The sequence below is a fragment of the Cynoglossus semilaevis genome, chromosome 14, assembly GCF_000523025.1.
Source record: "Cynoglossus semilaevis isolate Cse_v1.0 chromosome 14, Cse_v1.0, whole genome shotgun sequence".
Lineage (NCBI taxonomy): Eukaryota > Metazoa > Chordata > Actinopteri > Pleuronectiformes > Cynoglossidae > Cynoglossus > Cynoglossus semilaevis.
The window spans coordinates 25,753,812-25,778,905 of NC_024320.1; the positions used below are offsets into that span (position 1 = coordinate 25,753,812).

General features: G+C 40.7%; 2 protein-coding genes across 7 annotated transcripts in view; one reads left to right on the top strand and one right to left on the bottom strand.

Annotated features, from left to right (window-relative positions):
- LOC103390318 (putative cytochrome P450 120) overlaps positions 1–8,737 on the bottom strand; it is a 16,633-nt gene extending 7,896 nt beyond the window's left edge. For 2 of the 5 annotated variants that reach the window (XM_025062618.1, XM_008326139.3), the window contains exons 1-10: positions 8,639–8,737; positions 8,275–8,473; positions 7,886–7,963; positions 7,726–7,810; positions 7,496–7,531; positions 6,120–6,259; positions 5,862–5,979; positions 5,564–5,708; positions 5,366–5,476; positions 2,206–2,333 (exon numbers count right to left, since the gene is read on the bottom strand). In XM_025062618.1, coding sequence (XP_024918386.1) covers positions 2,206–2,333; positions 5,366–5,476; positions 5,564–5,708; positions 5,862–5,979; positions 6,120–6,259; positions 7,496–7,531; positions 7,726–7,810; positions 7,886–7,963; positions 8,275–8,473; positions 8,639–8,722 — 1,124 coding nt within the window. In that variant the 5' untranslated portion in view covers positions 8,723–8,737. Of the gene's footprint in view, positions 1–2,205; positions 2,334–5,365; positions 5,477–5,563; positions 5,709–5,861; positions 5,980–6,119; positions 6,260–7,495; positions 7,532–7,725; positions 7,811–7,885; positions 7,964–8,274; positions 8,474–8,562 lie in introns of all 5 variants that reach the window. The other 3 variants (XM_008326136.3, XM_025062620.1, XM_025062619.1) reach the window with 3 other exon arrangements.
- A 911-nt stretch (positions 8,738–9,648) lies between these two features.
- Positions 9,649–25,094, top strand: part of LOC103390334 (5-hydroxytryptamine receptor 4) — a 20,368-nt gene continuing 4,922 nt past the window's right edge. Inside the window, exons 1-7 of one of the 2 annotated variants that reach the window (XM_025062739.1) lie at positions 9,649–9,805; positions 17,134–17,263; positions 17,415–17,492; positions 18,086–18,280; positions 18,690–18,890; positions 19,769–19,922; positions 20,738–21,387. In XM_025062739.1, coding sequence (XP_024918507.1) covers positions 17,470–17,492; positions 18,086–18,280; positions 18,690–18,890; positions 19,769–19,922; positions 20,738–21,387 — 1,223 coding nt within the window. In that variant the 5' untranslated portion in view covers positions 9,649–9,805; positions 17,134–17,263; positions 17,415–17,469. Of the gene's footprint in view, positions 9,806–17,133; positions 17,493–18,085; positions 18,281–18,689; positions 18,891–19,768; positions 19,923–20,737; positions 21,388–25,094 lie in introns of both variants that reach the window. The other variant, XM_017038357.2, reaches the window with a different exon arrangement.

The following is a 25,094-nucleotide window of genomic DNA, read 5'->3' on the forward strand; positions in this document are numbered from 1 at the left end:
TGGCTTCTGGCTACGAGATGAGATTTCAACCCCCACCCACCGAGGTGATGGATTGCTGTACCTTCCAGGTTTGAGCTTAGCAACGCCCCAATATTCCTGCAGAATCAAATGACAGGCAATATATAACACATCAGTTAGGCCAGACCGACTCCCCCCTCACCCCCTCCACCCCCCTCTGTCTTTCTCCCTCTCTCCTCACTAATGCATCCTGTCTTCCTGAAACCTGAGCTCTGATTAAAGCCACACAGGAAGCATTAGTCCAGAGGACGGGCCACTGCACGTGTTTGTGTGTGTGAGTGTGTGTGTGTGTGTTGGAGTGTGTGTGTGTGTGTGTTGGAGTGTGTGTGTGTGTGTGTTGGAGTGTGTATGGCAGGAGGCGTATTCTGTCTGTCTAGTGATGTACTGTCCTCTGAAATGATCAGACTAGTGGTTTAGCGCAGTAAATCCATGAAGTACATCTGGAGGAACATCTGTGTCACTGTCAACATCCCTGACAGTTTATGATCATCGACTGGCCAGCCTGCGGTCCAGATCCAGTGTACAACAGTGAGAAAATCTATTTTTAGACACCAGAGGGTGAACTCTGCTTCTCTTAAAACTGATTTATTCATTATGTACAGAATCTTCACTGAAGAAAAACTGAAGGGATAAAACCTACTCTGTGAACAATCTGACCCTTAATCTAATCCTGACCCTAAACCTGAATTTGAACCACAAAATACTGTTTATATCGAGGGGGGAGCGTGTTCCCCCTCCAAGTACAGCTATACCAGAAACACACACACACACAATGCCAGGGGGTCGTTTCCATGGCAACAGCAGCTTCCTGCATCCATACATTCTCTTTCCTTTTTCCTCTTTCACTAAATTCTGACATCTAGTTCATTTAAAAAAACATATGTGTAATCACCAAGGTCATTTATCTGTACTGGTTGCTATGGTAACAATGTGGACGTACACGACAAAAGGAAAAAAAACAGTGTAGACCTGAAATGATGCAGGATTATTTATCTGCTGTGGGATTATGATCTACTGCAGGATTATTAATCTGCTGCAGGATTATTTATCCACTGCAGGATTATTAATCTGCAGCAGGATTATTAATCTGCTGCAGGATTATTTATCCACTGCAGGATTATTAATCTGCAGCAGGATTATTAATCTGCTGCAGGATTATTTATCCACTGCAGGATTATTAATCTGCAGCAGGATTATTAATCTGCTGCAGGATTATTTATCCACTGCAGGATTATTAATCTGCAGCAGGATTATTAATCTGCTGCAGGATTATTTATCCACTGCAGGATTATTAATCTGCAGCAGGATTATTAATCTGCTGCAGGATTATTTATCCACTGCAGGATTATTAATCTGCAGCAGGATTATTAATCTGCTGCAGGATTATAGTCTGCTGCAGGATTATTAATCTGCCTGAGAATTATAATCTGAGTCATAATCTCTCCCAGCCCAAACCTGGATTCTCTCATGTTGTTTGTGTTATTTCTAAATAATCTGAAGCTGTTCTTTTGAACTAGTTTAATGTGTCTTAATCTCTCAGCTCTTTTCCTCTTTTGGCTGGTATATTTATTAATGTCATTTGACTTCCTGACTTATGTCAAGTTTGGGCTAACTGCTAACTTCTCCGTTGCTAACTTATTGTTCTGTTCCCCACATGACAACAGTAACACTGTCAAATCCACTCTGCTGTAGGTTGGTCAACAGAGTTGGTCAACAGAGTTTGTCAATTTGTTTGCTTTTCTTTCATTTTAGCTTATATTTATATTTTCATTTTAGCTTTTATCTTTTGTTTTCTAAAACAATTCTTATCTAAAAAGTACCTTTTGGCAAAAATCAATATCCTTTTTGCTAATATTGATTTAGTTGAGTTTTATACATTTATGAGTCATTTTCTTCCTTGTCACTGCAGTGTAACCCAGATTGATTTACCTTGTGACCTTAACCTTTTGCTAAGTGTTTAAGCTAATTTGGCATATTTTCCTTGCCATTTCAGGATTAGTTTTTTGTTATCTTGGCTAACATTCGACTATATTTTAGCTAGAATTTAGCTTTTTCACTCTGAATATTTTGAAAATATTCTTGTTCCTAAACATGATTTATCTTCAGCTCTGTCTTTTTATTGTGTTCACTGAATTTTACAAACACAAACACAGATAAATGAGAGTAGACAGTAGATGGCGTCCTTACCCTCCACTCCAGCGCTCCGGCAGGAAGTTGTCAGGCTGCTGAAACACCTCTGGGTCACGGTGGACGCCATGGCTGATGTAGACGGCAGTGTGACCTTTAGGGACATGAAACCCTGCCAGGGTGGAGTCCTGCACGTCATAGAATGGGAGGAAACCTGATGGTTATATTAGGATGTTCTCTGTCAAATAAACACTATGTATGTTTATATAATACAGATTATGGCAATTCATTATTTTTCCTGAATTTTTCTTTAGGAACTGAAATTTATCAATGACGTCTTCAGCGACAAGTTGACAAATGGATGTCATGAAAACCCCTGAGATCTACTGGGTCTTTTGTTGATTGAGGTTTCAGCAGCAGACACTCATGTTTATAGCTAATGTTAAGCACCTTTAACTAACTTTTAGCAAATTTCAATTATTTCATTTATGAAACTATACAACGATGATAGTATAGTTTTTTGTCAATTTTCTTATTTAAATAAAACAGTTACTTAAAAAGGTGAAGTTTTGTGTGTTTAATTAAAAAGCAGTTATATGGCCAATCAGAGTGAGGAACAGAAGAGTGTGATCAATGCTGTGTTCCATCTCCTCCAGGTAAACAAAACTACCAGCCATGTCTTTTAGTTAATTTTTTTTATATATTTTTACTGTTTCATTGTTTTAGGTTAGAAAATTTTTTATTTAGTTTTCATCACGAAAATAATGAAAATATTGGAAATTAAAAATGGCTGTCAATCATCCTGCTGATGTCAAGGCAATTTTTTCAAGTTGTTGAAAGATATTTTTAATCCCCATGTTTTCTTTGAATGAAAACTGTAACGTCATGTGAAACAAATTTCCTAAGTTCTTCCTCCTCAGGCACAAAGTCACTTTCTTCATTCTTGGCCCTTTGAATCCCCTTTTCAAAACATCCATTAGTAGCTGCATTAATGGACTCCCACAGAATATGATCACCCCCCCCCCCCCCTGTTTTTTCTCCCCCTCCCCCTCCCCCCCTCCCCCCCCCCCTCCCTCCCCCCCCCTCCCCCCCCCCCCCCCCCCACTGTTCTCTCTCTCCCTCTCCTCATCCCTCCCTCTCTCCCCCTTCTCTCTTTCTGACCTGCCCTTAGACTCAGTAAAGTCAGTCCATATCTTAGTTCCAGCTGACAGAGCTTCAGCTTTTTTCCAACTGGTTGTGAATAATAATAATCCTTCTCCTCTGTGGATGTTAACACTTCTCAGTCCAGGGGAGTTTAACATGTAATAAAAAGGACATTTATATTGAAACCCTGCAGTAATAGACACCGACGTGACTGAAAGATGAACGACAGAACCACCATAAGTACCACGGCACCACCAAAGTTTTCATTTTGAAAGAAAAAACAGGATGTGACCCATTTGTGGAATACTGACCTTCATCCAAACTTTAATGTTTATGTTTAACACGGTAAAAGTCTGATGAACTAAATTAGACAAACTCTGGCATCTATAAAGACAATAGTTTCATTGCATTTTTTTGATCTGTAATGACTTTTTTGGAGGAAAAAAGTTTTTTTTCCTTTTTATTTCTATTGTAGATTTTCTTTGTATTTGTATTTACTTGTGGTTTAATTTAAATTTCTCAAAAAAATGATTAGGTTTTTAGTTTCGGGAAGACAATTTGGAAGCAAAAACAAAGTAAATTGTTCTTTTCTGGGTCAACTCCAAAGAACCACCGGTCATGAAACATGAGTCATGTGCACAGTATTTTCCTCTAGTCTGTTTGACGTTACTTTCTCCAAATGTGGGTAAAGTAATTCTACTTGGGACGTCACACTACAACCAACCAGAAGATGGAGCCCACTTTATTCTTTTAACCAGTCTTTGTAGACACCTTGTGGACCTTGGGAATAAAAAAGGTAGTTACTTCCTCTAATGTAGGAAACGGCTGTTTTTACATCATCACCAGTGTCTACCACCCTCCACCACCAGTTTCTCCACCACCAGCAGTTTCTCCACCTCCAGTTCCTCCGCCTCCAGTTCCACCCTCCACCTCCCTCCATTAGTTCCTTCCGGCCAAGCATAGCTCAATTACAGAAACGATCAATGCATCTGATTGGGTCTGTTGCATAAGGGTTGTGATGAGGTCACAGTCATCAAAGATAGACGGGGGGGGGGGCTGTTTTAGTGGTGACATATATAAACATATACAGTGTGTATATATAAAACTGTTTTAGGAACTTTGAGTGTCACACAAACTCTGGTTGATTATGTTCCTGGGACAAAGGTTTGAAGAAGTTAACACAATATTTTACTTACTCAAGTATATTACTTTAATCAAGTATTCGAAACATTAAATGAACAAATATAATGACATTCATACCAAATGTAAGACATTGATGAATCTATTACGTACACTGACATTTAGCTCTTCCTCTCTGTGTTTAATTTATATCCATTTCTTTTTTACCACTTTATCCTTTATGGTGGGCACAGGGGGGGCAAGTCATCAGGTGATGGGGGTCCATAAGACATAAGGACAAACAGCCACTTACAATCATATTCAGACCTATAATCAATTCAGAGTGGATTGTCAACTTGATCCCTCAAGTTTTTGGACTGTGAACGAGCGTTTGAACATAAAAAAAAATGTCTCCACCGTGTGGCTCAACGTTGACCTTAACAAGTGAACAATAAATCTCCTGTTTGGAGGAGCCGAGAGTCAAAGGGACGTTAGTACATTACCTTCTGTCGCCCTCTAGAGGTAATAACGAAGAAATACTGGTCGCATGAAAACTATAGCATTTCTTCCCGTGACAGGATGTCACATATGTTTTTATTTGGCCTGAGCCAGCAGCTTCTTCTTCTTCTTGTTTTAATTACTTATTTGTTGTTTTACTTTTTTTTTTGCAAGTACAGTTTTTTATGTTTTGATAAAACACAACAAAAAATGTTTTGTTTATGTTTATGTTTAAGAAAACACAGAAAACACACACACATATATATATATATCCATCTATTTAAAGAACCATAAAAGTCACAGGACAGACATTTTCAGCCTTGGCTTTATTGAACATAAATGTGGTAAATAATTATTTGTTGGCAGGTAAGATGAGAATTAGGAAATGAAGCCCAAATTGTAGGCTGTGGGAATGACAAATGCAGTAGGTGTCCAAAAACAAAAGTCCAAAAATTCCTACCTGAACAGCGATTCTCCTCCCCCCGATGAATGGAGGCCAGAGTCTCTGCACCTCCAGCAGGATGGCCTGCAGGTAACCACAGTTTGTTCTGGCTCTCTGACGTGTCTCTTTCTGAACAAATTCAATGTAGGCGTCAAGTTAGAAAGCTGTGAAGAATTATGGCTAAGGTTGAACTCCAACAAACTGGTGTTACTGCACCTGATTGTTCCCAGCCAGTGCCAACGTGAAGGAGGTGAGCAGTGAAGCCAAAGCCTTGGGGATAAGAGCAGAGATGAAGAGCAGGAGATGCTGCGAGGCAGAGCTGGAGTGAGGCAGCGGCAGAGACCTGACACAGCCCACAAATCTGAAGAAGGAAGGGTTAGCTTTTTGGACCAAAACAATTAAAGCTCTTTTGGGCATGTTTTTGAGATCCACAAGCCAAGATCCATTCTGAGTGGGGGGGTGACCTCTGCTTTTAACCCATCAAATCAGCAGGGGGTGAGGGGAGGAGTCTCACCCCTGTTGGTCATTCTCCAGTTTGTCTTTAATGATGGCCATCAGTCTGTCTCTGGCATCGAGGGCTGTGGAGAACCCTGAGGACCAGAGAGGAACCTTCACTGGAGCAGAGATGAGGCCTGGAGTGGACACACACACACACACACGCACACACACACACACAGGCAGAGGAACACGGTTGTTATATAACCACTGACTGAAAACAAAAGCAGAAGTTGTGTTGTGTGTGTGTTGTGTTGTGTTGTGTGTGTGTTGGTACCGTGCCAGTGTTGTGTGCAGAGCTGTGTGATTTCCTGGAAGAGTTCAGGCTGCTCCTCTGCTCGTACGTTCAGAAAAAGACCCAGAACCATCTCTGTTCCCAGGCGTTTGATCCCAGAGTAAACACACTGGGGATCCCCACTATATAGACACACACACAAACACACACACACACACACACACACACACACACACACAGTCAGGTGTTCATGAGTTAAAAATTTAAATTAATTTATAGTCTTTATTGTCATTGTAACATGGGGATACAACAAAACTGAGCCTCTATTTTTAACCCATCACCAAAGCCAGCAGGGGGCAGCAGGGGGCAGCTTTAAGTGCAAGGGGAGCAGTGTGTGGGGACGGATGCTATGCTCAGAGCGTCTCACTGGTAACTTGGCAGCTGGCTAACCACCTACTCTAACTCTAACTCTAACTCTAACCCTAACTCTAACTCTAACTCTAACTCTGACTCTGACCCTGACCCTAACCCTAACTCTAACTCTAACCCTAACTCTAACCCTAACCCTAACCCTAACTCTAACTCTAACTCTAACCCTAACTCTAACTCTAACTCTAACTCTAACTCTAACTCTGACTCTGACCCTGACCCTAACCCTAACTCTAACTCTAACCCTAACCCTAACTCTAACTCTAACACTAACCCTAACCCTAACCCTAACTCTAACTCTAACACTAACCCTAACCCTAACCCTAACACTAACTCTAACTCTAACTCTCACCCTAACCCTAACTCTAACTCTAACTCTAACCCTAACCCTAACCCTAACACTAACTCTAACTCTAACTCTCACCCTAACCCTAACTCTAACTCTAACTCTAACACTAACACTAACCCTAACCCTAACACTAACTCTAACTCTAACACTAACCCTAACCCTAACCCTAACACTAACTCTAACTCTAACACTAACCCTAACCCTAACACTAACTCTAACTCTAACTCTCACCCTAACCCTAACTCTAACTCTAACTCTGACTCTGACCATGACCCTAACCCTAACTCTAACTCTAACCCTAACTCTAACCCTAACTCTAACCCTAACTCTAACTCTAACTCTGACTCTGACCCTGACCCTAACCCTAACTCTAACTCTAACCATAACTCTAATCCTTGTCCAAACTAAGTTGTTGATCCACAGTTTCTTCATCTTATTTCAGTCACACATTTACATTAGAAGAATCCCATGATGCACCACCACATGTATGAAATAAAATGATCTTCTGGTCGACTCACTATTTATTTCGTGTCAAACTATTATCAGTAAATTAATGTTAGGTCACGTGACTGAATCCCACCTGGTCCACACACTCAAATACTGTGTTTTATGAATATTGCAGTTTGGACTCTGATACTACCTGAGAGAAAGGTCCTTCAGACAGCGCTCACATACACTGTGGAACAGAAGTCGTTTTCAGATTCCAAAAAGCACAAGTATACCACATATACCACATATACCACATATACTACATATACTGTATGTAGAAATAGTTCATGTCCGTAGCTTGGGGTGAAACATCTGTTTTAGTAGTTGTATGTAGAAATAGTTCATGTCCGTAGCTGTTTTAGTCGTTCTTTGTAGTTCTACCTGCTGATATAATCACGTGATGAATCCAACCAACGTCCTGTCAACAGACTGCTGAGGGACAAACGCAGCAGACACGCCTCCTCACCTGGAACACACATCAGCTGAGGTCATTAAGGTCACATGGAGCTGAACCTGTGCAGATGTGAAGACACATGTTTACCGTTAGTGGTGACGATGGTTTCCCCGTACACACTGGTCATCAGGTCAGTGGGATCCTTTACAAACATGTGGGACTTCTCTGAAACACAAACACAGAGGAACCAAATAGATGCTATCAAACAGTAGCAAAAGCTAACAGCATTACAACACTGTCATCAACTGTTAGCTAAAAGAACTTTTTTTGTCACAGTTTTTATATCCATTATTCATCTTTAGCTTCTGTACACTTTTACACAAACTTTTTGTTTGAGGTTGTGGTTTTGTAGAACATGGTCACCCTAAAATTACTAGTTATGACCAGGTATGTTTACACCAAAATAATATGACAGCGATGAAGATTGATATGGTAAAAACACACAGACAGACAGACATGTCTACTCCACTACATACCACACAGCATCTCCCTCGTTGCCTGGACGGAGCAGATAAAGACCGTGGGTCTGTTCAGCAGCCGGCTCTGGAACACTCTCCCGCCGTGTTTATCCAACTTCAGCAGATAGAAGCTCACCGGGTCCCGGTAAAAGTCCAGGGACTTGTCGCCGAGCAACGTCACGCCAGCGCTCCCCGGTAGTTTTGACATTTTATCAACCTAGAGAATTAAAGGGGGAATGTAGTTACGTTATCGAAAAGCGTTCACTAAAACAAGACCGTGAAACTCAAGGTTAGTCGGGTTCTTACAATTTATTTTATATTAGTTTTACTGAAAGGAAAACTGCAGCAACGAGCTTGTTTTTCTGTATTTTACCGAGTTTACCTGAAGTGTGCGCCAAACAGGAAGTAGTGGTGCATTCAGGCAGTGTCGGAAACTAACCCTTTCTTTGAGCGTCGTCGTCGACATCCAATTACAGCGAGTGTACACAGTGATGAGTAATCAGTTACCACTGACCTGCTGACCAATGAAGTTAGAGGAATTTAAAATAATCCACAGCTCTAACCAGTCATACTGTTAGAAGATTCAAGAGAAAGTTTGATGAATTTTCTCTAGAAACATTGAAACAGTTACAGTGTTTTGTATTCAGCAGCTTATAGCTGCCTTGGAGCAGTGTGTGGGGACGGTGCCGTGCTCAGTGCACCTCAGCGGTAACTTGGCAGCTGGTGGACTTGAACCTCGTAACTTCCAGACCCAATTCCACTTCCTCAACCACCAAGCCACCACTGTATCAATGTTTGTGAAATGAGTGTTAAATGAAGACTTTGTAATTATCTAACATGGATATAAAGGTTAACTTGAAACTAAAATCTGTCCAAGTTATCTGTGTAGCATTAAAATATATTTAATAATATATTTACGAATGTAGTAAATTATACATATCAAACGTTTTTGAACGATATAAAAAATCCATAAAGCTCATATTTATGTTCTTGATATTTATTGTGAGGGCTTTAATGTGCCTTTTATGTTCACGCCACTGGATGGCAGCACATAACAATTTTCTCTCTCTCTCCCTCGCTCCCTCCCTCTCTCCCTCGCTCCCTCTCTCCATCGCTCCCTCCCCCTCTGAGGAGAAAACAGTGACAAAGAAGAGTACAGATGGAAAAACAGAGAACTGCATTTAACCTCAAAACGCCACACGGTAAATAAATCAACACCCTCCCTCCCTCTCTCCCTCGCTCCCTCCCTCTCTCCCTCGCTCCCTCCCCCTCTCGCTCCCTCTCCCTCGCTCCCTCCCCTCTGTCCCTCCACCTCTGTCCCTCCCCCTCTGTCCCTCCCCCTCTGCCTCTCTCCTTTGACAGCAGACCGTCTCCACTCCATTTCTGTTGCCACTCATTTGCAGCTCGTATAAATTGGATCGTTTTGTATTTTTACTTTCTTTTTCTTTTTCTGGAAATGAACCTAACCAACACAAAGAAGTGAAACCTTCGAGGAGAGGGGAGGAGGGGAGGAGAGAGGGGACGAGAGGAGGTGAAGACACCTGTGGAGGTGGAGTAATTTAAAGTTTCATTCATGAGTTGAAGTTACGATTTTACAAAACTAGTTTTATAGCAGTCTTGATGATGTTTTTGTGTCAGAACCTGATTCTATTCATCAAACACTGTTCATTGACTGACATTCAGATGTGAGGTTTTTTCAGATACACTCGTTTTTTGCCTCTGTAAACAGCTTTATATTTTTATTCTTTACTTAATTCTGTAAATAACACTTAAAAATAATATGTCTATTCATCCTTTATTTAACCTATTAATAAATAAATGACCTCAACTATCAAAAAAGATGACTAAATCCTAAATGTATTCCTAAAGAATGTTGTTCAGGTTGTTAAGCTTCTTTATTATTAAGTACCTAAAAAAACGTATCATATATACGTATACGTTTCACAGTTTAAATTATTTAATTATTAATAATTCACACTAAAAAATTAGCTCAAATACTAGCCTGGTTGTTGTGTGAAAATGGCTCAAAGTATTTGTGGCTAACTTTCAAAAGCAATCAATAGAAATAAGGGCTGTTGAAACAACAAATGTTGTTTAATTTGTGAGGATTAATCTGAAGTTTGAAACTGACTGTAGACAACGAGAAAAGAAAGAAATGTGTTCACCGAGGTCAGTAGTGAAGTATTGAATCCACCAACTCGTTTGTTCTGTATTAATAACAGTGTTTGGACTAGTAGTGTGAACTGAAGAAACCTAGTCCGTCCAGTCGACCTCCATGTAACTGTGTTAGACTTGTTACAAATAAACAGGTGTAGAGCAGATACTTCTACCTGCTGGTATTTGTCTGTTGCCATACTCAGGAATGTTGATTAATCCTGATTAATAATTGTTTATTTATAATCAGGATTAATCAACTGGGATTAATGAGATTAAAACTTTAATGACCTGACAGACCTAGGAATAACAACAAGTATATAATGTTTTCTTACATACTGCTATAGTACTCATGGTAGTACTCATGATAACTATTCACTATTATTTATTACGATTTATTATTATTTATGCAATTTGCATTTTCACTGTAAACAAACAAACAAACAAATCTCTTAAATCTACTGTAATTTTTTTAACCATGTTTAAATCTTTAAAAAAATCTAAAGAACCGTATTTTTCGGACCATAAGGCGCACCACATTATAAGGCACATTAAACGAAACAAAACAGTTTAATGTCAGCGAAAGAATTAAGCGGAACAATCAAGCATGCCAGGATCCCTCTCGTCAATATCCGAGTAAGTATCGTTGCTGTTAATTAGCTGTTCAGTGATGATTCCGTCCTTCGTGAAACACTTGAGACTGATACCTTAGCCCAGGCAGCCACGATCCATTGGTAGATAGTGGCGTAACTCGCCCGGCGTTGCCTCCCTGCCTTGGTGACTGTGTGTTCGCCTTCTGTCATCCAATACTTCCACGCAGCTCGCAATTTAACTTTGAACGCCCTGTTAACACCGATATTTAGCGGTTGGAAATATATGGTTAATCCACCATAGAATGATGGCAAGCCCCGAATCAGTTTGCTTCACAATATCGGTGAGATGGGCGCGCATGGAGTAGCAGATTAATAGGGACGGAGATTTGTGGAAAAGGGTAGTGACCTAAGTTGGACACTGGAGGACGCTGTTGTTGTTGTTCGCCCCTCCAGAGTCAGGCGGTTGTCACTATTTTGTTCTGGATGGTCCACCGTATTGTTGTTTTGACGCTGTTCTGTGCGGAAGTTTGGATGTTGTTTTGCAGAGAGAGTGTGTTTTTTTCCTGTATCGATAAAAAAAAGGAGAAATAAAAAGAGTTCTTGACCACGAAAAAAATCGACAGTCATGCGTCTGAGTCGTCCTGCATCGCACCATAGACAACTCCGGTTGTTGGGAGGCACGACGGAACGTTGAGTTACACAACCACTACTGTAACAATTGTTGTTGAGCATCTTCTAACTGTGATAACAGAGTTAAACGTCATTGTTGGCTCCCAGTGTGCTTCAACTGTGGGCCATCATGTGTGATGCGCTGTGTGGTTTTGCTTTATAAAATCTATTCGCGCTCAGTAAGCGCAACCAGAACTAATACATAAGGCGCATCGGGTTATAAGGCGCAATGACGATTTTTGAGAAAATGAAAGGTTTTTAAGTACCCCTTATAGTACGGAAAATAAAGTAAGTTTTATAAAATGTAAATTTAAGATTACTCCAACTTTGTCATAGGTCAGCCCTTAAATGTCATCAGTTAAAGCTACTTGAAACGTCTGTCCAGATTCTACAGATGTTCTCTACTCCTCTTCTTTGTTTCACAGCAAACATTCCAAGACGGCCTTCACGATTCACTTCAAATTAGTGTGAATGTGAGTGTGAATGGTTGTTGTCACTATATTACTGTATAAGATAAGGGGTGTAACCCCACCCTCACCCACTAACTCAGGGGTCTCAAATTCAAATGAGCTGAAGTCCACTATTGTATACTGGTATATCCCTGGTATATCACTGGTATAAGTACATGACTAAAAAACCCTGGTATTAAGTGCAGTAAGTGCTGTCTCCCCTCATTGGCTGACATGAATAGAACCTGATGTGGTGTTTTGTGGTTGAATCCCACCCATGTTGTGGGCTCTAAACCCATCTCTCTCTTACTCAGCTTCTTTTACCTTAAGGTTTTTACAACCAAAACTCCAGGGATTAGTTGTGTTACCATTTACTAGATGAACTTTTTCCGAATCATTGAATTATGGCGGTCCAACCAACTGCTGTCAGGAAACTCCTCCTGCTGGATTTCTAAGGACTTTGAAAATGCTTGTAAATTGCAGGTCTATTTCTAGGGAACTGACAAATTTGACTCTTAAAATGAAATACTGTGAAGCTGTGTATTAGTCACTGATAAACTGATAACATGTATAAAGATAACCAAAACGAGATTAGCTAAAATGTCACTGAACTAACATTAAGCTCACTGGCTCATTAAGATCATTAAGCTAGCAAAAATAACTTAGTGATGAGTAATAAAAGCATTCCCAGGCTTGCCTTACAGGCCGATTAAAATGACCGGAGGGCCCAGATCCAACCCATTGATAGCTGATGTTGCCTCCTAGTGAAACGACAGTAGCAGCAGTGGCACTCAGCTAATTTGAGTTTGAGAATGAGATTCTATCCATCATCCATCTATCTATCATCCATCTATCTATCTATCCATCTATCTATCATCCATCTATCCATCATCCATCTATCATCCATCCATCTATTCATCCATCTGTCCATCGTCCAGCCATCCATCATCCATCCATCCATCTATTCAACCATCCATCCATTTATCATCCATCCATCTATCATCCATCCATTTATCATCCATCCGTCCATCTATCCATCTATCCATCCATCCATCCATCTATCCATCCATCCGTCCATACATCCATCCATCCATCCGTCCATCCATCTATTCAACCATCCATTCATCTATCAGTTGGTTTGTGTTATTGATGATGTTGTTCTGTTGTTCGGAAAGAATTAAACTGCAGTAATAAATAGAGGTTGAAAACCTCTCTTGGCCCGTTCTCGCTGACTGCTCTAAAAACACAATCTCCCTTTTTATCTTGTCCAAATATGGTGTTTTTCAGATGGAAAGAGGACGATGTCTCCAGACTTCATGTTCAGCTGCTTCTTAAACACATTGACTTTGTTCAAAAATCCTCCAGATTAACTGTTCTGTTTGTGCAGAGCTGATTCTGAAATAACCCAGTCCACTAGGATCTGGCAGAACAACAAAGTATTCCTGGACACTACTCTGTGATTTCATCACAGTTTTACTTCAGAAACGCAGTAGTTACAATAGTAGGACATGGACGTAGCCATCCAGTTCTAAAACTGTTCAGATTTATAGCAAGTGGGCAAAAAGTTCAGATTCTGTTTTACAAATTAAAAAGATAAGGTTGATTTAAAACTACTGAAATCCAGGTTAGAAAAGTTGCTTGTTGTTGTTGCTCTACTGTAGATCAGGTAAGTTGCTAAGCAGGGGTTGAAACATGAAACCATTATACACACTCCACTGCTGCCACTGTCATTTGATTGGAGAGTGGGGGGGGGGCATCAGTGTTTATATGTTCAATAAAAAATATAGGGAACCAGCAGAGTTGTTGACGTACAGTGGTGACCAATAGGCAATCCTTTCTGACCCACCTTAAAAAAAAACAAATTACTTAATTTTCTCAACATCTTAAAACATTCAAATATATAAAATTCTGTGGCACTTTGGCTCAGAGGCAACGTCATTGGTATAGAACCCCAGGGTTCACCTGCTGGGTTAGATTGAAACCCAGTTAGGGAAGTTAGCGCCTTCTAGTGGACTCACCACTTTCAGGAAGGTTCACGAGGGGCTGGTACGGTGCATCTTCTTAAACACACATTATAACGTAAATAAAAACTTTACACACTGTCTGGATAACATAGATTTCAGGCTTTGCTTTTATTTTGTGCCAGTACTTAGCAACAGATTTGTTGTTGAGGAAACAAAGAAACCAATAATACATTGCCATTAGCAGTGGTGTGTTATCTGTTCACTTCATATTCAGAGCAATCAAAGCTGGTGTTGTGAAACTTGGTGTTCGTTCTGTTTCAGTTTGGGCTTACCTATAGTTCCGGAATAATATTTCCTGACGGTAATATACTTTAAACTAGACATGAAGCTAGCGTTACATGTCCAATATCAGTTGTAACCCTAGCCCTGACCCATTTGTTGACAGTTTCTGTGGCTTAGTGTTAGCCCAAAGCTAACATCTGCTAACATAGCACGCCACGACCTGAAACAGCTCTGCTAACAACACAGCTGAAGAAAAACAAATCCTTGTTTTTAGCCCAGTTAAATTAGATTAACTTTGTTGTTCAGAATGGCCCTGTGGTTCCCCCCTGTGGTCACCCTTACTCTACAGATATTAAACACAGAACTTTCATTGATCACTGTAAAATCCTTCCTAGCTAACAACATGTTAGCATCAGCTTGTAAGTGTGAGGTTCCACCCGCGGTCTCCGAAACCGAATGTGTGAAAAAATGGTTTTCACAGCTTTAAATATAAAAAAATGTATGTCATCACAGGTGATAAAGTATTACTATTAATATAATAAATATAATATAATATGTTCGTGTCATCTTTGTGTATCAGTCAATATGACACAAATACAGTTGTATTTGAAAAAATAAAATACTTTAGTTAGAATTATGACTCAAGCTCCCTCTCTCTGTCTCTCTATCTCGCTCGCTCTCCCCCTCTCTGTCTCCATTTTTATTCCATTTTAAGATAATGGGGTTTTTTTCATTCCTTTAAAGAGACTGATGTGTAAATAACAGATGAGTAGGAGGGCAGTGAGGAAGATGACGAAGGTGATGACGATGATGAAGTGTGTGTGTGAGAGAGAGAGAGGAGAGTCCTCTCTTTACCATTTCAACTGCAGTAATCAGTGATTTTCTATTGTCAAGCTGAACTGTTGTGTATAATCGCTGTTATTTTTCTCTAATATTGGCACATTCCTTCAAGGATCTTTCACTAGTGTTATCACAATCACAGAGAAGTGTTGTTAAAGACATCAGGCTAGAATTCAGACCAAAGATCAATGACAACCACCAGTTTACTGCAAAGAAAAGATCTAACAGCAAAACATTAGCCAATAATAAAATGGTGACGTCACACAGAACAGACAAAAAAAAGTAAAGACATTTTCTTAGCTTTTACACAAATCTTTAAAGCAGCTTCACCCAGAAATAGCAAAAAATGTTAAACAATAAGATTAAATATATTTATTTAATATTTTTACAATATTGGATAGATAAGCATAGTAAATGATAAAAAAAACTAGCTATACATATAGCCTCAGTTAGCTGAATTACTTGACAAAGTCACAGCCCAGTCTGTTGGTTTCCATTATCAACAACAAATACATCAAATTCAGATCAAGTAGAACCAGAGCTAAAAGTTTTATTAAAAACTTTTTTTAAAAAGTAGCTAATATTTAGCCATCCTTTCAATAAAGGTTAGCCTGTAAACAGCTAGTTAGGTAACGAAAGCCTGAAGTCACAGAGGTCAAATTTACAGTAGAAATACCAGCAGGGTATTGGTCAGTTTTTCCAGTTTGTTTCCTTTCATGGTGGTACTATATATCTGATCATCTGATTGGAGGTTGATGAGGTAGTGTGTATATGGCCCAGAGGTAGTGACACCATTGAACCTGTATGTGGTGCACATGTCTCAGAGAAAGTACTACTATGGTATGTACTACTCCAGAGTGAAGTACAGTAAAGCTCGAGTTTAATCTGTCAGACATTTTAAATGTTGACCCTGTTGACCCCCGGTCCTGGCCAACAAACCAAACCAATGTAAACATCACTGGTAATGTAGGCCCTAACCTACATGGCTTTCACACAGACAGTAAACGGTGACCTCTGTACAGGAAGTGAGGTGTTGACGCTGGGCTGTGATAAAACACAGAGCTGAAGCAGACACTGCATTTTAATAGGTGCTTAAAACTGATAAGATGTCTACAGCGTAGTACAGATGAGCGCCCCCTGCTGCTCATCATTTACAGATCCAGGAAACCAGGTTCCCCAGGTTCTCATTAATTCTGTCAACAACTTCTTCGTGACTTTATATGGTCCTTCACAGACAGAGAACAATCTTTCACCCAGTACATCTAACCAATCAAGGGCATTGGCTCGATCCGATACTCAGGACCTTCACAGTTCAAGATTGGTCAAAATGTAAGGCTCAAACACTGAAGAAAAATCTATAGCCTGTCTGATCCGATACCTAAGGTCAAACGTTCAACTTAACTTCACGGTACATGCCGGAAACAACACGGCAGCTCACGTCATACTGGATGAGAAAAGAAGGTATCGGATTGATATCTGCAAATACTTCAGGTTACAGTATTAGTATCTGAGATGAAAAAGTTGCATCGAGCCATCCCTAATTGTACAGTGAGTATATGTATACAATATATACTGTATATATATATATATACTGTATATAATCAGTGTAAAGACTTGTTTTGTTCTTCAGGAGCTCCAGTCCATTAGAGCTGGACATAAACACAACAACTGATGACCTGTTTACACAGTGGAATCATTCTCTCAGATAAAAACAAATCATTACTGCATTCAAATAAACAAAGAAATACTACAGCGTGATAAGAGTCTTAGTACGAATACTGCTAAGGAAAATATCCAGAGTCTGAGATAACATAAAAAGACCTGAGGTCAATGTTCCACACGTTACTTCTGCTCTCATTACCCAAGGCTGTGGTTAGTAATAATCAACATGTTTACCTAATTTACCAAGTTAAATATGGGCTGCAGGTCCATGGACTGACCTTCAACAAGGACAATGAAGACCTGCAGACGTTCCACCAGTCCCAGAGGAGCAGCGCTCTCTGACCTCCTTTGTCCAGGGAAAAAGAAAAGAGGATTTCACTCCTGGCACTCAGTGGTACTTTGGACTGTTGTTTTGTACTTACGACTGTATTGTTATTGTGTTACTCAGATTGAGTTCCCCATAGATGGGAATCTGCCTCACAAATATGAGACTTTTTCAAACTACAATTGAGAAAATTCTATGAATTATGTGTGTGTGTGTCCAGGGTGAGGTCATGGGGTGATGAGGACAACCCTCCGCTTTACTGCTAATGACTAGTGATGGCCACAGCATCACCTCAACAGTAAGTGATAAATCGAATCCCTGATACAGTGAACTGTAATCCCAGAAATATAGAAATATAAAATGTCACATTTGTGGTTCTTTAATTATAGAGTCTTATCTTTTTTACTGACTTTTGTTGGAATGACAGCTACAGCAGCATGTTGATGTGAGCGATCAGGATTGATTGATTGATTTTGTGCCATCTTATGACATCATCAGTAGCAGAGCAGTACTATGATGGAAAGGTAATTGAGTTTTTGTACATTTTCAGAAAATGCACATGGAGCGCACTCTGTTGGCCAATGTAGAAGCTACTGCAGATATGCTAATGTCAAAAAGAATGGTCTTTTAACCCCAAGAATTAAGTTTGCATCTCAAGTAACCTGGTGGTTGGCACTGGTACTGCACCTAGGGCTACTACCTTTGTGATTGTCTCTTTAACAGGCTGAGTTAAATATCCCTTTCAATTGACCTTTAAGGTTCATTTGATCTACATTTTATTGTACTGTCTTCCCACAAGAGTGAGGCTTGTTCTTCTGTCAAAGGAAGCAAAGACAGTATCGTTTGAAGAGAGTCGATTTAATTGACAGAATGTTTTGTTGTCCTCTGCAGGTCTTTGGATGACATCATAAAAACAGTACTGGAAGATCATCATCTTCAGCAGCAGCAGCAGCAGCAGCAGCAGCAGGAGTTTCTCAGCTCACTGGAGACAGTTGTCCTCACCATCTTCCTCTCAATCATTATTATCATGACAGTCTTCGGAAACCTGCTGGTCATGGTGGCACTTTGCAAAGACAGACATCTGAGGTCAGTGGTGTGGACAGCTGTTGTCACTGTTAGACTCTTCAGTCATCGTCAGTTCCTCCACCTACAAACTAACGAACTAACTAACTAACTAACTAACTAACTAACTAACTAACTAACTAACTAACTAACTAACTAACTAACTAACTAACTAACTAACTAACTAACTAACTAACTAACTAACTAACTAACTAACTAACTAACTAACTAACTAACTAACTAACTAAGTAACTAACTAACACTAACAACCACACCTCATCTCATTCTAAAAGTCAGGTTCGCAGCAGCCTCACACTCACCTCACTTCCACTCCACTTCCACACAAGATGTTTAAAGAGAAAATCTTGTCTTTATTTTGTAACTGCATCCTGCCGATACTGCAAAGGAGTAACAAATATTTTGCTTTGTTTAGGAAGAAGAAAACAAACTACTTCATCGTGTCTCTGGCGTTTGCCGATTTGCTAGTTGCTGTGGTGGTGATGCCCTTTGCTGCTGTTGAGTTGACCACGGGTCAGTGGAGATACGGACAGATCTTCTGCCTGGTGCGTACGTCGCTGGACGTCCTGTTGACAACAGCGTCCATCCTGCACCTCTGCTGCATCGCACTGGACAGGTGTGTGCGTTCCTACGTGTGTTTGTGTGATCAATGAGGACAGGGATTTGAACCATTGTGATACTCTCTTCAGCACTGAAGTATTGACAGAGCGTAAATATACCAAGACTCCTGCCAATAAAGAAAGAGAATAGAAAAATAATCAAATACTCAAATATCCATCCATTTTCATCCGCTTATCCGTTACTGGGTCGCGGGGGTGGCAGAATCACACTGCACCGTACCAACCCCCCCCAAACCTTCCTACAGGTGGTGAGTCCACTGGAAGGTACCAACCGCCCTGACCGGGATTCAAACTTGCCCAGGACAGAGACATTGGCTCAGGGTGAAAGTGCCATATACTCAAATATATTTATTTTAATTTTGGATTTGCTTGGCTCATTCAACTACATTCTTTTCGGAAATGTCACAAAGACCAATAAGGTTTCCCTAAAATCATGCGATGGACCTTCAACAACAGAAATATGTTTATACAGAATACATTGGTATTAAAAACAGCTGTTTTATTTGAACTTAGTACTAACTAGTTCTACACTAGTTCTCTATTTACCAGTTCCTAATCACCTGAGGACAAAACTTTACTGTGAAAATAAATTGTATTTCAGCCTTGAGGATCAACACAAACCTGAACGGACACTACTACAACAACACACACTACAGTACTACAACAACACACACTACTACAACAACACACACTACTACAACAACACACACTACAGTACTACAACAACACACGCACACAAAAAGACCACCAAAAAGTGTGTACTACACAAGACAACAACAAAACTTCTTTGTTGTTTTGGTGAAGAACGTACTCCAGTGAGAGTTCAGTACTGCAGTAGTGATTGTGTGCATCTCCATTGGTGTGTGTTTTCCAGATACTACGCCATCTGCTGCCAGCCGTTGGTCTACAGCCATAAGATGACCCCGGTGAGAGTGGCAGTCATGCTGGGCAGCTGCTGGATCATCCCCACCTTCATCTCCTTCTTACCCATCATGCAAAACTGGAACGCCATCGGCATCGAGGACATTGTGAGTGTGTTTGAAGTTCAACACTCTTCAAACTCAAACTCTGTAACATCAATCGTGGAGTCGTTGAGGTCTTCTTCTTAAACAAATATAAATGTACAGTAGGTATGTATTCCTCCCTGAGGTCAATATATATATACATACATACATACATATATACAGTGTATATAGTATATATATATGACCTCAGTTAGGAAGAATATAAAAGACACAACCTAATATTCCTTGTTGATGTCCTGAGTGGTGACATGGTGATGCAGTGAGAGCTGGCAGCAGCATCGGTGTTAAAACAAAGTAGCCAATCACAACAAATGTTAGCCACAAATAAATGATCAAAAATTATACAAATAAGTTAAAGTAAAATAGCAGCTGATAAAAAATTAAAAAAAGAGTAATATCACTAAAAGTTGGTTAGAAAAGTAAAATAGCAGCTGATAAAAAATTTAAAAAAAGTTGGTTAGGAATAGTTAAAGGTGAGTTAGAACTGTAGTTAAACCAAAAGTTAGCTGGTCGTTAAAATATTGTCATCCATATCAGTGATAAAAATATATAACTTTATAACTAACAATACAGTACTTTTCCAATGAGCCAATGTTAATAGTTCGTTTAAAAGAAAACAACCAGCACGCCTAAAAAAAATCCACCTCTCCCAGTCAGAAAAATGAAATAAACCTCCTTTGTTCTACGGCCTTATTAGTTTTCCATCACTTCCTGAAGGGAACTCCAGTGGGATACAGTCCAATACAGTTCTATGGGTCTAGTTTTGTCTAGTTTTGTCTGCAGTTTCTTTTTGAAAAAAAACCTTTTGTCCCACTCAGATTGAAGAGAGGCGAGCGTTGACGGGAGGATCCAACGACACCAGCTGTGTGTTCCTGGTGAACCAGCCTTATGCCCTCATCTGTTCGGCTGTAGCCTTCTACGTACCGCTGGCCCTCATGGTCCTGGCGTACCAGCGTATCTACGTGACTGCCACGACCCACGCCAGACAGATCGAGACGTTGCAGCGCGCCGGCTCTGCTCCTGCGTGTGGAACGGCACGGGCCGTCACCGTGAGATCATCTACTTCTTCAGATCCAACAGAACTCTACCGGCCGAGGACAAGAGCAGGTTCTCCGTCCACAGACCAGGCTGCTGTTGTCAACAGCCGCATGAGGGTCGAGACTAAGGCGGCAAAGACGCTAGCAGTTATTATGGGCTGTTTCTGTCTGTGTTGGGCCCCGTTCTTCATCACTAACGTGGTGGACCCCTTCATTCACTACTCAGTGCCCTGGCAGCTGTGGACCGCCTGGCTGTGGCTGGGCTACATCAACTCAGGGTTGAACCCTTTCCTCTACGCCTTCCTTAACCGAGCGTTTCGAAGGGCCTTTCTGATGATCCTTTGTTGTGGAGATGAAAGGTACTCTCGTCAGGGGAGCTGCTCCTACAGACAAACCCACGGATCGCTCAACGGCACCTCCATGGCATTGAGGTAAGAACACACACACATACACTTGTCTATATCTGCAACCATCAGAGAAGATCTGTCTTTGTCTTCAGGAGTGGACCAACACCAGCAGTCAGAGTCCAGTCTGACAGAGTTAGAGGACAGTGGCAGAGGCCAGTGGGAGAGGACAGTATAGAGGACAGTGGTAGAGGACAGTGGTAGAGGACAGTGGTAGAGAACAGAAGTAGAGGACAGTATAGAGGACACTGGTAGAGGACAGTATAGAGGACAGTGGTAGAGGACAGTGGAAGAGGACAGTAGTAGAAAACAGAGGTAGAGGACAGTATAGAGGACAGTATAGAGGACAGTGGTAGAGGACAGTGGTAGAGGACAGTGGTAGAGAACAGAAGTAGAGGACAGTATAGAGGACAGTGGTAGAGGACAGAGGTAGAGGACAGTATAGAGGACAGTGGTAGAGGACAGAGGTAGAGGACAGTATAGAGGACAGTATAGAGGACAGTGGTAGAGGACAGTGGAAGAGGACAGTAGTAGAAAACAGAGGTAGAGGACAGTATAGAGGACAGTATAGAGGACAGTGGTAGAGAACAGAGGTAGAGGACAGTATAGAGGACAGTATAGAGGACAGTGGTAGAGAACAGTATAGAGGACAATGGGAGAGAACAGAGGTAGAGGACAGTATAGAGGACAGTATAGAGGACAGTGGTAGAGGACAGTGGAAGAGGACAGTAGTAGAAAACAGAGGTAGAGGACAGTATAGAGGACAGTATAGAGGACAGTGGGAGAGGACAGTGGTAGAGAACAGAAGTAGAGGACAGTATAGAGGACAGTGGTAGAGAACAGTATAGAGGACAATGGTAGAGAACAGAGGTAGAGGACAGTATAGAGGACAGTGTTAGAGGACAAACAACTGTCATAGACCAGATGCAGGTTTATCAAAGTAGGTCTCAAATATAAGAGGCGTCATGTTTGTTCTAGACACAGCAGATAGATGGAGCTGCTGCGTTCATCTGTTGCCAAGTAAATGTAAATGTATTATTATTACCATTGGCTGAATTATTGACTGTATGAACAATAACAAAGTCAGGTTGTGGTTCATCATAGAAATAACATCATAATGTAATGGTCACATCAGTTATTTAACGTTCAGCGTTCCATAAGAATGATGTCATAAACCAGTCTAATCATCTATCGGTCATAAATCTAATCTAATGTAATCCATATGTGGACATACTTGTGGATGGGTTTTCAAAAACATCTGGATTGTTTATGAACTTTATCCTAAACTGTGAAGCAGAACAGTAATGATGAGCAGCTGGGGCTGTGAGAACAGAAATGTGGCGGCACTTGATATTTAGTTAACCAGGTCAACATCCAAGTCAGTTACATTGTCTTTTTCATTGAGTCTCTGTTGGTTTTTACCTAAAAATGTCAAAATCATCAAGTGCTTTAGACATTTTCTTAATCCACATAAATGAATTGGATTTTAAAGCCAAAAAAACCCCCACAAACATGAGCTCTCCACATAAATGAATTGGATTTTAAAGCTAAAAAAACCCCACAAACATGAGCTCCAATTTTCCCCAAGGGTTTCCTTGATCCTTACTATGGTCTATGGCAGAGGTTTGTCTTGCCAACAGCGGGTTGGTGGACCAATATTGGTCAAAAATATCTGGCATACCATTTTTTTTTAAAAACTATAATTTTAGTATAAATTTCAATCATTATTAATATTATTATGAATATAACTTACAGGGCTAGGGTTAGATTACAGTCTTGGTAGGTTATGTGTAGGGATGGCCGATAATATCGGGCGACCAATATTATCATGACCAATATTAGCATAATTATGTAATATCTGTAAGCATCGATACCGTTTTTTCTTTTGCTGAAACCCCGATAACGCAATGCCTGGGTCTCATGAAATGATGTGTGCTCTAAAAATAGTTCAATGCCCCGACAGACCAATCCCTCACTCCCCCTCCCCCTCCCATACCCATAACTGTTAACTCCTTCATAATACATGAACAGAGAACATTAAATAAAAAGCCTCTAGTCACTAGATGGCAGCATTGTAGCTTATGTTATTCATCTATATTTATAAACAGGTGATTGTATTCAGATACTGGTGCAGCAACAGATAAATAAATAACATTTACCAGGAGCTCAATAGTATTTTAATTTTGGGGAGGTGGGGGTGGAATAGGAGGCGAAGGAGGAGGAGGCGAAGGAGGAGGAGCCTCTTGTACAGTATGACCCTGGAAATGACAGATCTTTACTCTGACAGTTGACACCTGTCTGTGATTGGAGTCAACAAAGGTGATCTGTTGTGTTCACGTCTGATCTCGGCTGTGACTGTTGTGTAAACACACACTCACACATGCACATGCACACTGATGTTACTGTGTGGCTTCGTTAAAAAGAATCAGGACCAAAAATAGTTACAGGCATCAACTAGTCATCCAACAGGCTGGATGAGCAGTGAAACGTCTTGAAGAAACCTCCGTCCAGTCGACCTCCGTGGAACTATTTTTGGAGACGATGACCTGGAGGACTGAGAACCTAGAACCTGGAACTGAGCTGATCCAGAGTCAGGAAAGTCCAAGTGACAAAGACACACTGATTTGTTAGTACAAAAATGACACAAGGATCTTCCTGCGTCCAGTACCGATGTGATCAGTGTCATCATAATCCATGAAGGAACTACAGAGAGAAATAAATATTTGAAAAAGGAAGGAATGGAAAGTGAACTACTTGTCATTGTGACACAGCACACTGCACCACTGCACCACTGCACACAACCAAATGTGACGTCTGTTTTTAACCCATCACCACAGTCAGCAGGGGGCAGCAGGGGGCAGCTTCAAGGGCCTGGGGAGCAGTGAGTGTTGACGGTGCCATGCTCAGAGCACCTAAGTGGTAACTTGGTGGACTCGAACCTGAAGCCTTCTGGACCCAAGATCGCTTCCTTTACCACTAAAACACCACTGCCAAAAAAAAAGAATGAAACTTAAAAAAACTATCAGACAAGATAAACATTTTAATTCTTTTTTTTTTTAGGTTTATTTTTTATTTTTCCTAACATTTGAGTGAAGTTCTAAATGCTGTTAAGAAAACAGTGTAAAACATTCCTAGTTCTTCTTGGCCAACATTACAGGACAACATCATCTTAGGTTTCAGTGTCCAGGACAATAATCCACCACAGAGCTGAGATCCAAAGATCCTCTGACTGAGCGTCCGCCTCCAGCTGCTCTCTTCCTTTTTTCTAGTGTGAATTTCTTCACATCATCTTCGTACAAACACTTCACACAAACATTAGTGTGAAACATTTGTGTTGGTTCTGTTATAGACTGAATAAAAACCCCTTTTAGCTCATTTGACTACATGGCAAAACATTTTCAATGAAGAGGAAAGAAACAAATCTGAAACAAACAGGAAACTGTGCCACATCCTGTCATGAGAAAACCTCAGTTCCATCTGAAGCAGCTGGTCCTCAGCCAAAGGTCCCGCAGCAACACTTCACCTCAGATGATCGACTGCCAGGTCCTGGTTCTACCTCACGGTGGTAAAAGACTAGGTTTGGACCTTTGTGTCTGATCTGCTGCCAGACCTTCACTGACGGAGCTTGGAGGTCAAACACTGTTGTGTTTTCCCACCGTCTCTCTCCTGACGTTGGCCTACATCTGTGGGATACACAGTAGACTGTAAGTAAGAAAAGGATTCACTTAGTGTCA